This window comes from Danio aesculapii, chromosome 15 (assembly GCF_903798145.1).
Source record: "Danio aesculapii chromosome 15, fDanAes4.1, whole genome shotgun sequence".
In the NCBI taxonomy this organism is placed as follows: domain Eukaryota; kingdom Metazoa; phylum Chordata; class Actinopteri; order Cypriniformes; family Danionidae; genus Danio; species Danio aesculapii.
The window spans coordinates 11,421,449-11,439,441 of NC_079449.1; the positions used below are offsets into that span (position 1 = coordinate 11,421,449).

A 17,993-nucleotide genomic window follows, 5' to 3' on the forward strand; every position below is an offset into this window, starting at 1 on the left:
TCTTAATCAAAATAATATTACATTTTAGTGTGTGTCAGGTGTACAATTCAGCATTTGGTCCTAAGGGAATAATTAATTTCATTGACATATGTAAAATTATTATATATATTGTGGAAAGATTGGTTAAAATAGATACAAAAATCATCTTAGACAATGTTTGAGTGCCATAATTTATTTAATTTTGAAATAAAAGCTGTGTTTTGAGATGTGGTGGAATTGACATTTGTCGAGTTCACGATGGAAAAAAATGTTAAATATTAACAATTTCTCTTCATATCTAAGTTTGTCCTCTTACAGATCTTAAAACTAGACAAATTGATTAAACTTATGAAGCTATGCTACGTTAATTTTGAACAAGTTCTTTTTACTCAACTTCACAAGGCTCAAAGTGCCCGTAGTTGGAGAATTGCGCAAACTAGGAATCACTGTTCCCTTTATTAAAGATTGTTTAAGTCTTCATTTTTTAAGCTGCTAGTTGACAAAAGCAGTGCTGTTTTAAAATGTTTAAGTCATTCAGATTGTTAAGTAGAAGAAATCAAGCTATACTTTTCTGTTTCATTGATTGCATTTAATAAGCAACAAAATCATTGTGGGCCGGATTTCAATGGCAATACTCCACTATTTAGAGCAAGGTAGGGCCCCAAAATTACTCTGCTTAGGGCCCCCAAATGTACAGGGCCGGGCCTGATTGGAACTGAACTTTGGCAGCTGATGATGACATTACACAGGAACATGAGAACGCAAGACCACTGAAGAAGGCATATTGAGAAACAGCCCATATATGAGAAGTGGTATTGAGTCATTTGAGTGAGACGCGGTTTCCATCCATGAGGCATTGTGCAGTGCGGGGTAAAGTTATTGGCAAGTAAGTTTGTTCCTTGACAGCATGTTTGTAATTACACTTGTATGTTTGATATTAAGTCTGTGATGTTGTTAATGACCCGCGATTGGCCGCGAGCATTCCGTGTGAAACAAGAGTGAAAGTTGTCATCGTTGGCAACTTGTTTGTGTTTGATTATGAATCAGTAAACTATATTCCTGATGCTGATAGTCATTGCTGATGACCATATTTAGTCTTATCAGGATGTACCAGAGTTTGCTCTGGTATAAAACCAACTATCGGTCACACAAACAAGAAGGAACAAGATCAAGACTCGACTCTTTCCACTGCATTGACATCTCAAAACATGGGTAAGAATTTAATATCTATTATGCATATTATATAATTATAAAAACCTTTCAGAATATAAAAACAAGATTGTTTATATCACAGACAATACACAGAGATAATATAAAATCCATATAATTAAGCACAAGATACACATTATTTTTTTATTTTCTCAAACAAATGACCCTTCATACAAAGATGTCTTTATAATGAATCCACACACTGCAAATGCAAAGTTATTCAATATAAAAGACTAATTATTGGTTTTGTTCTAACGAGGTTTTATTAAAATGTATGAGAGGAGCATGATCAGATATACTCCAATAGCTAATAGTTCAGAATTTTGCAGCACAATGACACACTGACAGTCCTTTCTGTGCTTCTTTGTTTAGAAAACAGCAGTTTTGGGCTTAAAATTTGACTGGAAACTCAACACACAAGAGCACTGTGGAGAAGGGATTTGAGTTTTTTCTGTCTGCGTTTTCTTTTCCACCATCATAGTGGGTCTCATTGGAAATGGGCTGGTCATATTTCTGGCCGGCTGCAGAATGAAGACGACTGTCAACTCCATTTGGTTTCTCAATTTGGCGATTGCAGACTTCATCTTCCTTTTATTTTCAGTCACAAATTTTTGCTTAATCTTAAACGAGCAGCACAGTGTCTTTATAGGCCACCTTCTCTTCATCACAACAGAACAAAATCTGTTTGCTAGCATTTGGTTTCTTGTAGTTATCAGTCTGGATCGATGCCTGTGCACATGGATGGCTGTTTGGGCTCAAAATAACAGAACTCTGAGTAAAGCCAGAATCATCTGCATCGTCATCTGGGTTTCATCCATCCTCTACATTTTACCTTACGTCAACGTTTTTGAGGTTAAAGGTACAAATGTCGCATATGGATTCATAGTGACCTTTCTCATCCCCTTCCTGATCATTGCATCTTCATACATCGCTATTGGAGTAAAAATCAAACGCCTCAAAAAGAGGAAGCATGTCAGGTCATACAGACTCATTATAACTGTAATCCTGACTTTCTTCATCTGTTCATTTCCACAATATATTTGCTATTTTTGTATGGTAAGGGCAGAAACTAATAATTGGACTCACACTTATCAATTTCAGATGCTATTTGGTTTTACTCTCTACCTGATTAATCTCAACAGCAGTCTGAACCCATTTCTCTATGTGTTCATGTGTGATGATTATAAGAAGAAGCTGAAACAGTCTCTGGTGCTGGTGCTGGAGACAGCGTTTGCTGAAGATCATCTCGACATTAAAGAAATGAGACAGACACAAACAGATGAGCAAGAGAAGAAAACCACACTTGAATTGCTAGAAATGTAGAAAACTTTTTTGGGGAAAAATAAAGTTTTGCAATCATTGTTAATACTGTAATTATCACAGTTAAACAGTAACTGACATCTGTATTCAGCATACTTTTCTGTCTAAGACATATCTTGTAAATTATAGTTTAATAAATCCAGGTTTTGTGCTTGGTTTGTGCTCAACTCATTGTTCAAGCTCTTGTTCTTTCCAAACTGGATTATTGCAACTCTCTGCTAGCCGGGCTTCCAGCTAATTCAATCAAACCTCTTCAGCTACTTCAGAACGCAGCAGCACGAGTGGTCTTTGATGAACCCAAAAGAGCACATGTCACACCGCTACTCACCCATTTGCACTGGCTGCCAGTTGCTGCTCGCATCAAATTCAAAGCTCTGATGTTTGCTTACAAAGCGACCTCTAGCTTTGCTCCTTCTTATCTGCTCTCACTTCTGCAGATTTATGTGCCCTCCAGAAACTTGCGTTCTGTGAATAAACGTCGCCTCGTGGTTCCATCCCGAAGAGGGAAGAAATCACTTTCCCAAAGTCTCGCATTTAATCTGCCCAGTTGGTGGAATGAACTCCCTAACTGCATCAGAACAACAGAGTCACTTGCTGTCTTTAAGAAACGACTAAAAACTCAACTATTTAGTCTCCACTTTCCTTCCTAATCTTAACTGCCTCTCTGGCTATACCACTAACTGTACTCTCTCTCAAAAAAAAAAATACATTACTAATGCTTTGCTTCTTAGACTTTACACACCTGAAACTTGTCTATAGCACTTGTTCACTGCTGCTCTTATAGTTGTGTAAATTGCTTTCTTGTCCTCATTTGTAAGTCGCTTTGGATAAAAGCGTCTGCTAAATGACTAAATGTAAATGTAAATGTACTGACCAGTTAAGGACTTTTTATGATATTGGCTAAATTGTTAAAATCATTTTAAAGCTTTTTTTTTGTCAGGACTCCGGTCTTGTTAATTCTTCTAATGGTGGCAGAGTCCAGACACTAGTCCTGTCATGTCTTATATGTTATGCTCGCTCAGCTCGAATTTTCTTGGGTCGAGCACGCATTTTCTGTCATTGTGTGTCTCTGTATGTGCGCTGTCGCAGGGGTGTAGATTTAGGGTGGACGCGTCCCCACCAATATCCATCGACCCTTGATATGTCCCCACCAATAATTTAATCCGCTTAAAAAAATTTCGCTGTCAACATTAACCTAGACACGCAGAAAGCGTTAAATGACGTTCTCTCCTCGAGTCCTCTGACCTCCAAAACACATATGGAAATTTTGATTGGCTGTGCCTTTCCCTGCTGTCATGTGAGGGGGTGTGGCTGCGTTTAGATACAAGCAGTGCCAAATGCAGTGGATTGTTTTTTCCATGCAAGAATAAGGTGTGTTGGGTGACACACACAAGTGAGGATGGCGGCAGCAAAAAAAGGCAGTCATTAGGTTTTTTCAACGAAGTCACATAAACGCAAGTTCGCTACTGAATGAGTCCATCATGATAATGCCGGTAATGCTCATGTGTTTATTCTCAGCTTAAACGCGGTATATCATTATACAGGCTGATATATTCTGTGAATAATATCCCCTGAAAACTAACTGCAGTATAAACAGCTAAATGTAAAAGTATGTGATCCGCGCCAGTTCTTTAATCTCTCAGAGTAGCGTGTGGAATTTTGGTTGAAACAGTTTGTCAGAAAAAAAAAGAGCCTGTGGATAGGCGTAATACTGATATATGAGACAGGTTTTGTTTGCACTATGGCTAAAATAAATGGAAGTGTTTATTAAACTCTCTCTTTATCAGTTAATAAACATCATTCTAACATTACACTATCAGGCCTGTTGCCAGCTTATTGAAAGGGATGGTTATTTTTCTTTTCTGAAAAACTGAACCTTTTTGCAGTTTTTTGGCAGATTTTCTATTTAATTAATATAATATTGCATTTTAGTATAAATATTGCATTTTAGTGACATTTTAAGAACTAATTTTTGCTAGATTAGCTTGTCGAATGGTTATCATAACCACACTTTTTGATGTACCAAAAAATATTTCCTACCATTTTGTCAAATTGCTTAGCATACTATTTTAAGTTAAAGTTAAATTTGTTTATTTACAAATGTGCATTTAAACTAAGTTTTATATTACAGTTTTACAACTAATGGAAATTTTGCATAAACAATTATGAAGAGATACTTATTTTTAAAATACATTTATTATCATCATCTATCATTACATTTTTATTTTTTTTAGAAACTTGTTTTAAATTGAAAACTGACGCCTAGGTAAATAAAAACTGGCCAGCACATTAAACTTTCCTCAGTCAGAATTTGGCCATTTGAATAATAATAAAATATTAATCTTAATATATTAATATTAATTAGTTATCACTAACTTAATATTTTGAGTTAAGTTAACTTATCTGGATTGAATGTGTTGACATAACTTATGTATCAAAGTTTTACCTTGCCAAACTTCTTAGGCTTCTTAAGAGTCAGTTGAACTAATATTTTAGTCACTAAACATATTTAGAAATTTAAAGACAATACCATTGAATTCAAGCTAAATATTGCAAAAAATAAAATAATAAATTACAGGCAACAATATTTTAACTATTTTTTTTTTACTTCCTCTTTTTTCCTCTTTTTAAAATTTGTATTTAATATTTTTCTATAACATATAAATGTGGGTATACAAGTTTTTTGACTGTTATCATAAGTTATTTTGTTAGATAAGCTCCAGTGGGGTGCTTATATATGCTGAACACTTTATACAGATAAAGTCAGAATTATTAGCCCCCCTATTTATTTTCAATTTCTATTTAACGGAGAGAAAATTTTTTTCAAACATTTCTAAACATATTTAACATTTAATAACTCATTTCTAATAACTGATTTATTTGATCTTTGCCATGATGACAGTAAATTATATTTGACTAGATATTTTTCAAGACACTTCTATACAGCTTAAAGTGACATTTAAAGGCTTAACTAGGTTAATTAGGTTAACTAGGCAGGTTAGAGTAATTAGGCAAGTTGCTGTATAATGATGGTTTGTTATGTAGACTATCGAAAAAAAAATAGCTTAAAGGGGCTAATAATTTTGACCTTTAAAAACTGCTTTTATTCTAGCCGAAATAAAACAAAAAAGACTTTCTCCAGAAGAAAAAAATATTATCAGAATTACTGTGAAAATTTCCTTGCTCTGTTAAACATCATTTGGGAAATATTTAAAAAAGAAACAAAATTATAAGGGGGCTAATAATTCTGTAAATTAAAACTGTGTGTGTGTGTATAACATGTTAAATATTCAACAAAAACCAAGTGTGTTTACCTAGTCATTTTTAGTTTATAGGTGTGTGTGTGTGTGTGTGTGTCTCCTTGGTAAAAATTGTATTGGCTGACTTTAAAAACCTGTTTTTAGTATTAACTGAACCATGGTCCATTAGTCATCCTGGGTTGCGTTTCTGAAAACCATCGTTACCCAACTAAGGTCGCAAGTTGTGTCGTTACAAACATAGTTAGTTGATTTGGCGTTTCCCAAATCCATTGTTCCAACGAACATTCGCAAACTGCGTCGCAAACTTCAATGCTTGCAGCTACACCTGCAGCTGTAGTTAGAAGCATAGTTCCCCTTCGGGAGGGGAATTCAATGCTATGTGGAAACTTCCACCATGACGAAATCCCCATAGTGGAAGTTTCCACATAGCATTTTCGTTCCCCCTCTCGAGGAACGAGTATTGTTTTTGTAAACAGAGCGTTCCTAGCTGTGTTCTATTCCCAGTTATCCCCCCCATGCCCTATTCGTTTAGGCACGTTAAATGATGTTCTTAGAACTCCGACTAACACATTGGCATTAACTCAAGTATACTTAGACTGTACAGGCTAATAATGACTTTCTCTATTTAGAATAAGAGTATTGTTGAGACCAATCTACATGTGGGTGGGCCTTTATCCCTAAACGTATAATACTATTTAAATCATATGGTGATTACTAATAGTTTGAGGAAATTGGTCTGCTTGATTCTATAGTAATGATCATGGCATGATTGGATAGCAGATCTTTGGGAACACCACAAAAAAAAAGAATAGTGGTTAATCGCCTCTGTTTAGTGACCAAGACTGGCATGCTTGTGCTTGAGAGATTGCATAGTCAGCAAGACTCAGGAGGTTTCAAAATTTTGAATGAACAAGTGTAAAATATAGAAACAAGATTGAATAAAATAATGAAACATTTATCAAGGTTTTAGTGACGTCATCTCTCTGAATGGCAACTTAAACAGCGGCTCCTCCGAGAAAATCGTCTACAAGCCCCAGTAAATCATCAAAAATATAATTTTCTTGACTCGTTTTGCTTGATAAGTGGGGCAAGTATGGGAAGAAGAGACAGAAACAAAAATGCACTGCTGGAGAAACTTTACACGAAGAAAACGTAGACAACGGCTCCCACGCACATGGACCAGATAGCGAAGCTAATGCTAACAACGCTACCCACCTGAGTGACGCGGCAAGTCTGACAAAAGAGATAAGGGAGGAGATAAGGGACTTTCGTAAAGACACAAAACAACAACTAACAGGCTATAAGATTAATATAAATAAAACACAGATACTTTCATACAATTACAGAGTGCCAAGAGAAATTAAAAATAGATTCCCGTTGAATTGGTAAACAGAATCATTCAAATATCTTGGCATCGTTGTGCCAAAAGATCTCACAAAATTATTTGTGTAACTATCAGCCTATTGTTAAAAAAATTAAAGCGGATATGGAAAGATGAAATTTAATGCCCTTTTTTGATTTTAGCTCACGTATTGAGTCTATTAAAATGAATATCTTACCTAGATTATTATACATTTTCCAGACCACACCTATAATAATACACCAAAACCAGTTTAATGAATGGGATAAAATGTTATCAAGATTTATATGGCAGGGTAAAAAACCTAGAGTTCGTTATAAAACATTACAGCTAACCAAAGAAGAAGGGGGCTGGGGATTAACAACACAATCTCACGGCAATTCGTAACTTTTTGATTTAGTGGCTAATTCGTATGAATTCGTACGATCTAATTCGTAAGATTTAGTACGATTTGCTACTCCCCCAATGATGGTTGAGTTTAGGGGTGGGGTTAGTTGCCACGCTTCCTTTTTAAAATCGTACAATTTCGTACGAATGAACTCGTACGAATTAGCCACTAAACTGACAAAACGTAAAATACTTACGTTTTCTCGTGAGATCAGGCTGGGATTACCCTCCCTCAGAGACTATTTCTGTGCAGCACAGATGGGAGTCATAATATGCTGGTGTAACCCATCATATGAAGCCCAATGGAAAAACATAGAGCAGAGAATATCTTCAATTCCTATACAGGCAACCCTGGCAGATAGTAACTTACAAGACCATATTAAGGCTATTGACAACCCATGGATAAAATGCACTCTCAATGTTTCGAGATCCATAATAACAGAACATAAACTTAAAAAAATGACATTATGCCACTTAAATGGTGCGCATACGACTCAGAATTTACACCAAATAAATTACACTCGATTCAAAGACTGGATAAATAAAGGGATTATGGCTCTGTGTGACATATTGAAAGATGGTATATTAGACAGCTTTGAGACACTTAAAGAGAAATATTCATTAGAAGCACAAGATTTTTACAGATACTTACAAATGAGACATTTTGTTAATAAGATGATGGAAAATGGGGAGGAAACAAGGATCGGTTTAATGGATTTGTTTAGAAAAGCATACAAGTCAGATCTTAAAAGTAAAATGATGTCCAGTATATACAAATGTTTGTTAAATATTAAAACACACTCAACTACCTACATTAGAAGTAATTGGGACAAAGAAGGGGGAATTATTATAACTGAGGATGAATGGACAAAAATATGGAGGTGTCAATGGAAATGTTCTAAATCACAGAAATGGAGGGAGTTTGGTTGGAAGAGTTTAATAAGATTTTTTATCACACCCTCCCAGAAATCATGTCATGCTGGAAATTTGTCTATGTGCTGGAGAAAATGCGGAAATCAAAAGGCGAATCATTATCATATTTTCTGGGACTGCTCGGCTATTAAAAAATATTGAAAAGAAATACACAAAATATCTTTGAATCTGTAATAAGCTTTGATTGTAAAACTCTATTTTTGGGACATATACCTGAGGAATGGTTAAAAAGGGATAAATATCTAATGAATATTTTATTGGTAGCTGTCAAAAAGAGCATTACCAAAAAAATGGCTGTCACATGAAAGTCCTACCCTAAATGAGTGGATGGAAATTACAATGGAAATGTATAAAATGGAACAAATTACCGCATTTGTAAATCAGAAAATGGAACAATTTATTTCATTCTGGGGAAAATATACCAACTATGCAACATCCCATAAACCTGAACTTTTCTGTTAACCTAAAATTGGAAAGATCACTCCCTACATGTACTTATTAATTTAATTTAGTAATTTACTTTTACTTAATTGTAAACCGCCAACCGCCGGACTTATCCAGCGTATGTTTTACGCAGCGGATGCCCTTCCAGCCACAACCCAAAACTGGGAAACACCCATACATTCTTGCATTCACACACATACACGATGGTCAATTTAGCTTACCCAATTGCAAGTTTTTGGACTGTGGGGGAACCGAAGCACCCAGAGGAAACCCATGCGAACATGGGGAGAACATGCAAACTCCACACAGAAATGCCAACTGACCCAGCCAGGGCTTAAGCCAGCGACCTTCTTGCTGTGAGGCGATCGTGTGACTCATGAAAATAAATCATTAGAATATTAAGTAAAGCTTGCATTCCATTAAATATATAAATAAGTGGTTTTTGATTAGTTTTATGCATTTCCAAGAATCAAATGTTTGGATTCTTTTATGAACTCTCTGATTCCAGATATTCAAATAGTTGTATCTCGACCCGAAATTCCCCTATTTTGTGATAAACCCTACATCAACTGAGATTTATACATCACTACAAGCTGAATAAATCTCAGTTTCTAAAAAGAAACAATGTAACTTGTTTTGTGGTCCAGGGTCACAAATAATTATATAAAATAACACAATACATTTGCCTCGATCACCAGCATTCTAACCACCAGAGACCGCTGGAAAACAGTCACATTCACACGAACTACAATCCTGCCTCATAATGGACTACAAAACCCAGTCATGCAACACACACACACACTCACACACAACCGGTTCCAGATCCTGACTGATTAGACACTCACAGCGGACACTCATGACCACTGATTATTTGGACTATTTAAACCCCTCTGTTCCACACACATGTGGCTGAGTATTCTGTTGCGTAGGGATGCTATGCTAACAGGGGTAGTTCCAAATGCAGCATTATTATGAGAAAGGTTAAACAGGCAGGGGTCAAATATCAGCATAAACAGGACAGTAGACAACCCAGAAGCGTAACCCAAAAACAGGGGAGAGATTCAGGGTGGGGAGAGATTCAGGGTGGGCAGCAAAGAATCAAAACTCAATAAACAGTCCAAAGTCAAAATCACTGGAAACAGGAAATCAAGGAAAAACACAAGGACAGTAACAGCTTAACAATACTCCGCAACATGTGTTCTTGGTTTTATGGCAAGTTGCGAACCAACATCAGAGGTGCATATCACCACGTACTGTGATGGAGTGTGAAGAGATTGAACTGGTTTCCTAAATTCTATTGTATAATCCACAAATTTTAATGAATCTTATAACTGCCTTTACTTCTCTCCCTGAATCTAAACCATCTTTTGATAAATCTTTTATTGTGAAATCCTGGTATCCTTAGCTCTGCACCTCCTTTAAGATTTCTTCTTTCATTTTAAAGTGCTTTGCACCTTTTTAAAACCTGTTCCACGGTTTCCTCTGTTAGGCATGTTACATAAACAAGTCTCATGTTTCCCCAATATGTATAATGTTTGATTTAAATGTATATGTCCTGTTCTTAAACGTTAAAATAACTTCTTTGATTAAGATTGTGATATTTTGCTTCTCTTTATTGTTTTTTGGATCTTATAATAACATCTACCTGTGTTATTGGACTCCCAAACTTTCTGCCATTTCCTATGACAAGCTTCTAAGATTAAGCTTTTCCCTTCTGCTCTGCTTAGTGAGATGTCTATAATAGGTTCATTTTGTTGTAGAGATTCTTTAGCTATTTTATCTGCCTCCCCATTGCCCTGAATTCCAAAAATTAAATAGTCCAAATAATCAGTGGTCATGAGTGTCAGCTGTGAGTGTCTAATCAGTCAGGATCTGGAACCGGTTTTGTGTGTGTGTGTGTGTGTGTGTGTGTGTGTGTGTGTGTGTGTGTGTGTGTGTGTGTGTTTTGCATGACTGGGTTTTGTAGTCCATTATGAGGCAGGATTGTAGTTTGTGTGAATGTTTTCCAGCGATCTCTGGTGGTTAGATCACTGGTGATCATGACAACATTCCTCTTTAAAAGGACATATTATTCAGGGGAATGACATAAAAATAAATGAAAATACTTTGATTTATTAGTAGGGTTGGTAGTCAAATTTTGACAAATGTGAATTATTATTATTTTATTGGTCCTGAATATCATTTTCAACATTTTATTCTAACATTTAGGGCTGCACGGTGGCGCAGTGGGTAGCATGTTCGCCTCACAGCAAGTAGGTCGCTGGTTCGAGCCTCGGCTGGGTCAGTTTCTGTGTGGAATTTGCATGTTTTCCCCGTGTTGGCGTAGGTTTCCTCCGTGTGCTCCAGTTTCCCCCACAAGTCCAAAGACATGTGGTACAGGTGAATTGGGTAAGCTAAATTGTCAGTTGTGTGTGTGAATGAGTGTGAATGGATGTTTCTCAGTGATGGGTTGCAGCTGGAAGGGCATCTGCTGCGTAAAACATATGATGGATAAGTTGGCGGTTCATTCTGCTGTGGCAGATTAATAAAGAGATTAAAGCTGCGGTTACACCAGAGTTTGTGTGTGCGAAATTCTGTCGTTCTGCGCTGCGAAAAGGGACGGGATTAAACAAGATGTTTAGACATTAAAAAATCAAGCGATTGCTCCATGTTTTAAATTTCTGTCCAGAGAGGTCATGTTTTGATCCTCGATTGGTCTCACGCAGTCCAGAGATGTGATTTCGCAGGTCAGAGTTCACAAAGCTTGAACTTTGCACTGCAGCGAACTGCGAAACAACGCATGATCCCGCGTTTCCGGTCTGACGCATTCGCGTGCGTATGAATGGAAGTCTATGGAAGGAAAAGTCAAGTGTGACCACAGCTTCAGCCGAAAAGAAAATGAATGAATATTTTATCATTTAAATCTAGACTTTTTTTAGGTGCTCAGTGACCTACACATTTTGTATTTGCAAACATTCAGTGCACCTGCTTTCTTCTTGTATTCACTGCATTTTGCTTTGTGGTCAGAAGATACAGAAAAGTTGACCAAAATCATAACACATATTCTTCCATTCATAATTCATCCATTTGCATGTTGGTCTTTGGAGTCTTTTACATCATCATATTAGTTCTGGGTCACGTTGGAAATTGGCTTCTTGTCATATTTGTGACCGGTTTTCAAATGAAATTGTTAATGGTCGGGTACAATAATGATTTATCTTCTGCTGACATCTGTAACCAAAATACTGGTATTAAACCATTTTGAATACAAATGATCTGTTTTAGTTGAAGTTCTCTCACTTATCAGCTATTCTAACTGTGCTTATTTCTATCATTAGTAAACAATCAAATGTAAACACTGCACTCTTCCAGATAAGTTTGGTGCAGTCGCCAAATTCTTGTAATGACAAGTAACAAACATGGTCCATATTCAGTCATTTATTAAATAAACAGCAGGAGAAAGGAGACAAACGTTTTGGCTGTGAGCCTTCGTCAGTGTTACTAGATTACAGTAAGTGGCAGTGGGTGGTAACAGACAAGATTTGTTTTTTTTACACATGCGTGCATTTCTTTAGTCATTGTGCAACATTCTACACTATACTGAAACCACCATTTCCACTTAATTGACATTTACGCAAGAGCACACAGACAGTTTTTAAGAGTATTTATAACTTTGGAGTGACATATTTCACATAGGCTGTTTTTCTAAGTGTTAACATTGAACAGTCATAACCAGAGAACAAAAGAGGAGCCTCAAAATCACAAAATGACCTAATCAGTAAGAACAAATCAGCCAATTAGGATGCTGTTTGTAAAAAGATAACATCTTAAATTTATTAGAAAAACAGACACAGAAAACACTTACCCCACTTCAGAGACTTCTCCGCATGAGCACTGATTTTAAGGAGCAAAGGCCTTTTTGTTACCAAACCCTACAGATAAAATCAGTAAGAATCAATCTGTAGTTTTATTGAAACACTGTGCAGCATTCTAGAATTGCATTTATTCAGTCTATTTATCCAGATAGCATGCAAATGTGGGCCACTTTAGGCAGTTATGCGGCACTGGTGGTCTTCCTTCGGCCCAGACAAAATGAATGTGAGCCTGAAGTGGCCCACCTGTACAATGGCAAAGGGGGGCCAAAGACTCAAATTCATATTTGGGCCATTTAAAGGCAAAGATTTGGCACTTATGGCAAAATGTAATCTGAATGTGAGCCTAATGCGGCCCATGTGGAAAATGATAAACAGTTAACAGAGGACAAATGTGGGCCACAATTGGCAAAAATGTGGCATAGTCATTTAAGGTTAATCTGGGTCTAAACCTGACTCACACATGTAAGTGCAAATGTGGCCCACTTATCTTAAAATGTATGTGGACCACTTTTGGCAAATATTTGGCACAGTAAGCTCTGGCTAATGCAGCCGTTAGCCTATAGTGGCCCAGAGAAGATATGGCAAATGTGGCCCAGTTATCTTCAAACATATGTGGGCCACTTTTGACAAATATTCGGCACAGTAAGCTATGGCTAATGTGGATTTGAGCCTATTGTGGGCCAGGGAAGATATGGCAAATATGCATCCAATGCTTTTTAAAGGGCTCACCTAACCCCACCCCTAACCCTACCCGTCACAGTGACGTCACTAGCTCCATTGAGTGCATTGTGTCTGACATTGCGTCGCTGAGTGATGCAATCTCAGCTTGCATCATAAAGGCTGCATCCAGATACTATTGCAAATGTGGCCCAGTTATCTTATAAGAAATGTGGGCCACTTTTGGCAAATATTTGACACATTTAGCTCTGGCTAATGTGGCTGTGAGCCTATAGTGGCCCAGTTATCTTAAAACATATGTGGAACACATAGACTAAAGTCACCATCATGGACAAAAGTGTTTGCTTTAGTTGGGCTCATAGCCATGGACCTCTTAAAGGCCACCTAGGTTACCCCTTTTTCCACATTTAATAGAAGTCTTTTGTGTCTCCAGAATGTGTCTGTAAAGTTTCAGCTCAAAACACCCATCAGATTTTTAATATCTTTTATAAATTCTATTTTATACATTTTTGCACTAGGTGGCAGTTTTGTTGTACTGCACCTTTAAGGCTAGTCCTCCCCGCCTACTGTTTCTATGTGCCTTTCAGCGTGCCTTAATCTCCTCCCTCGGCTGCCTCAGACAACAATCAGACAAAGGAAGCAGATCTCACATAGCGTTTGTGAGAAATACTACAGTAAGAACTTTACCAATGGGTATTTGATGCATTTGTTGTGTTGAGTCAACTTAACGATGAGTCGCACAATGTCATTACAAAGTTCACGCACACACACACAGATACACACACACGCAGCGCAGCGCAGCACATACACACACACACACACACACACACACACACACACACACACACAAAGCGCGTTTAGCTTTGCACTCTTTTTGCACGCATATGTGACAGGATACAGGTTAATCTCCACTGCTGTATGGATATCTGTTTTGTTAAAGAACAAAATAAACCTGATTTAATGTCCAAAAACCAGGATTAAAGAGTCTTCTTTTATAATTGAAGTGAATCGCTGTAATTGATTACACACATGCTCTGTTTTAAAACATGTTAAACTTGTAAAACTCACTCTTGATCACGTTTGATGATGATTGATGATCCTAACAAACTGAACAGACCTTTTATTCCTGATTGCTTTGCACTTGTCCTCTCTTGTTGATATGATTATACACGTGACTACCGGGACATGTTAATACGCGCAGCTGTCAATCAATTCGGTGGGACTGCACTCCTACGTAAAGTTGCAGTCAGTCTGAAAACCGCTCCAATTGGTCCACCATTTTTATGTTGTTAAATTAAAAAAAAAAGGACTGGGTGTGTTTAGATCACCCCAATATGACGGTCTATAAACTATACACATATGTCTGTCCAAACAGCTTGAAAAGGTAGATTTTTCACTATAGGTGCCCTTTAATATTAATTTTCTTTTGGGCTTCTGTAGCTTTTAAGTACTTTGCTTGAAAAGTTTATTCATTCACAGCAAACATTCATTTTCTTCTTGGCTTAGTGCCTTTATTAATCTGGGGTCACCACAGCAGAATGAACCACGAACTTATCCAGCACATGTTTTACGCAGTGGACGCCCTTCCAGCTGCAACCCATCTCTGGGAAACATCTATACGCACTCATTCACACTCATATACTATGGACAATTTAGCCTACCCAATTCACCTGTAATCGCATGTCTTTGGACTGTGGGGGAAACCGGAGCACCCAGAGTAAACCCACGCGAACACAGGGAGAACATGCAAACTCTAAACAGAAATGCCAACTGATCCAGCCGGGGCTCGAACCAGCAACCTTCTTGCTGTGAGACAACAGCACTACCTACTGCGCTACCGCATCACCTTACAGCAAACAAGCCAAGTAAAAAAATAAAAACAATAAAAGTGAGGCACAACCTGTGATGAAATAATATAATTAACTGATGTTAACCATATTTAATCCATTATTAGAGGTAACGGAATAACATCCTTGCACATGCCACAGAATGAAGATTTAAAATATTCTATGGTTCAACTACATGCTCACAGAGACATCAATAATCCATGTATGAACCTCAACAACAGTGACAATTAACAGAATGAACAAAACTCACAATCAGGAGACTGGGGGCCTGTTTCAGTAAGGAGGTTCAACCAACTCGGAGTTTAAACTTGAACTCAGAGTTGATTCATAGAGAGATTAAAAACATTCGGGGGTGTTTGAAGCCATGAGACATGGAGAACAGACGCTCTTGATATGCTCCAGATGATCTGGAGGTCATTAATAATATAATAACATTAATTCTGAAATGGTTAAGGCATTTTAGAATAAATGACCAAATCAACATTTAAGAACAGTGTGCTCAGCCTGCTGGTTTGTCCATTCACACATATTTTCATCATCATATGATCTCTTATAACAAACCTTTTTTAATGTACATACTGTAATTTGTTTAGTAAAAGTGTTTCTATCGTAGTTTATGCTCATCTTTTATTTCGAATAAATGTTTATCCGACTCAGTTAAGTACGTTTTTTATGCATGTTTTCAAAAGTTATGTGCATCATGACGCTTCCATAAATCATTTTTATGCGCATCTCCAAAATGAGCATTAAAATAGCTGGGTGGAAACGTAAGGCTAAGGCGAGAAATACCACTTCGTCTTTAAAAAAGGGGAGGAGACCGAGAGAAACTTTAGTTGAAAGAATAAAATCTGCTCCTGACCAGGTTAGATTCACAGAGCAAGTTACCACAGTAACTGACTCTGAGTTAAAGTTACCTCTCTTTTAGGAACAGGCTTGACTAACCCTGCTTTCTCCAGTTTAACAAACCTGCCATTTTGAAACGGAAAACCCAGAGTTTCTCTCATTTCAGGGTTAAAATACTCTGAGTTTTCACTTAACCTCCTTTCTGAAACGGGCCCTAGAAGTGACAAAATCAACAAAATCAACAGCAAATAATGAAAACTGTAGCATCGATGAACTATAGAAGGTATTCATACTGCAATGCATGCTGGGATTTTTGTACTTCTAGCAGTGTTTGAGCAACAGAAAAATTTAGTGTAACAGGAAAGGTTCTGCGGTGGGTTCGATTGCTAATGACCATATTTAGCCTTATTAGTCAATAGAGACGCACCAGGGTTTGCGCTGGTATAAAACAGCATATGCAAGAAGACGGATCAAGATCAAGACTAGACTCTTTCCACTGCATTGACACCTCAAAGATGGGTAAGAATGTAATATTTACTATGCATATTATATGTTTATGAAAACCTCTCAGAATATAAATACAAGATTGTTTATAACACAAACAATGCACAGAGATAATATAAAATCCATAAAATTAAGCACAAGAGACACATTTACTTTCTCAAACAAATGACCCTTCATACAAAGATGTCCTTCTAATGAATCCACACACTGCAAATGCAAAGTTATTCAATATAAAAGAATAATTATTGGTTTTATTCTAATGAGGTTTTATTAAAATGTATGAGAGGAGCATGATCAGATATACTCCAATAGCTAATAGTTCACACTGCAGCACAATGACACACTGACAGTCCTTTCTGTGCTTCTTTGTTTAGAAAACAGCAGTTTTGGGCTTAAAAATGTGACTGGAAACTCAACAGACAAGAGCACTGTGGAGAAGGGATTTGAGATTTTTCTTATCTGCATTTTCTCTGTAACCTCTGTAGTGGGTCTCATTGGAAATGGGCTGGTCATATTTCTGGCCGGCTGCAGAATGAAGACGACAGTCAACTCCATTTGGTTTCTGAATTTGGCGATTGCAGACTTCATCTTCATTTTAGTTTCAATCACAAGAGTTTCCTTAATCTTGAGCAATCAGCACAGTGCCTTCACAGAGTACCTTTTCTCCATCACAACATCTCTAAATCTGTTTGTTAGCGTTTGGTCTCTTGCAGTTATCAGTCTGGATCGATGCCTGTGCACATGGATGGCTGTTTGGGCTCTAAATAACAGAACTCTGTGTAAAGCCAGAATCATCTGCATCATCATCTGGGTTTCATCCATCGGCTTCATTTTCCCTTTCTTCAAAGTTTTTAAGATTACAGATACAATTCTTGTCACATATGGATTTATAGTGAACTTTCTCATCCCCTTCTTGATCATTGCATCTTCATACATCGCTATTGGAGTAAAAATCAAACGCCTCAAAATGAGGAAGCATTTCAGGTCATACAGACTCATTATAACTGTAATCTTGACTTTCTTCATCTGTTCATTTCCAAACCGTGTTTGCTGGATGTGGATAGTAAGGGCAAAAAATAATAATTGGACTCTCACTGATCAATTTAAGATGCTATTTGGTTTTACTCTCTACCTGGTTTATCTCAACATCAGTCTAAACCCATTTCTCTACGTGTTCATGTGTGATGATTATAAGAAGAAGCTGAAACAGTCTCTGGTGCTGGTGCTGGAGACGGCGTTTGCTGAAGATCATCTGGACATTAAAGAAATGAGACAGACACGAAATGATAAACAGGCAGAACAAACCACACTTGAATTGCTAGAAACGTAAAAACTTTTTTTGGCGGGGAAAAAAAGGTTTTGCAATCATTGTTAA

At 37.1% G+C, this 17,993-nt stretch overlaps 1 protein-coding gene across 1 annotated transcript; it reads left to right on the plus strand.

Moving 5' to 3' along the window:
* Nucleotides 1–821: 821 nt before the first annotated feature.
* On the plus strand, nucleotides 822–17,960 carry LOC130241836 (C3a anaphylatoxin chemotactic receptor-like). The gene is made up of 2 exons (XM_056473799.1): nucleotides 822–1,191; nucleotides 16,993–17,960. Exons 1-2 carry the CDS (start codon nucleotides 1,188–1,190, stop codon nucleotides 17,946–17,948), a joined length of 960 nt encoding a protein of 319 aa, XP_056329774.1. The 5' UTR covers nucleotides 822–1,187; the 3' UTR covers nucleotides 17,949–17,960.
* The last annotated feature ends 33 nt before the right edge of the window (nucleotides 17,961–17,993 follow it).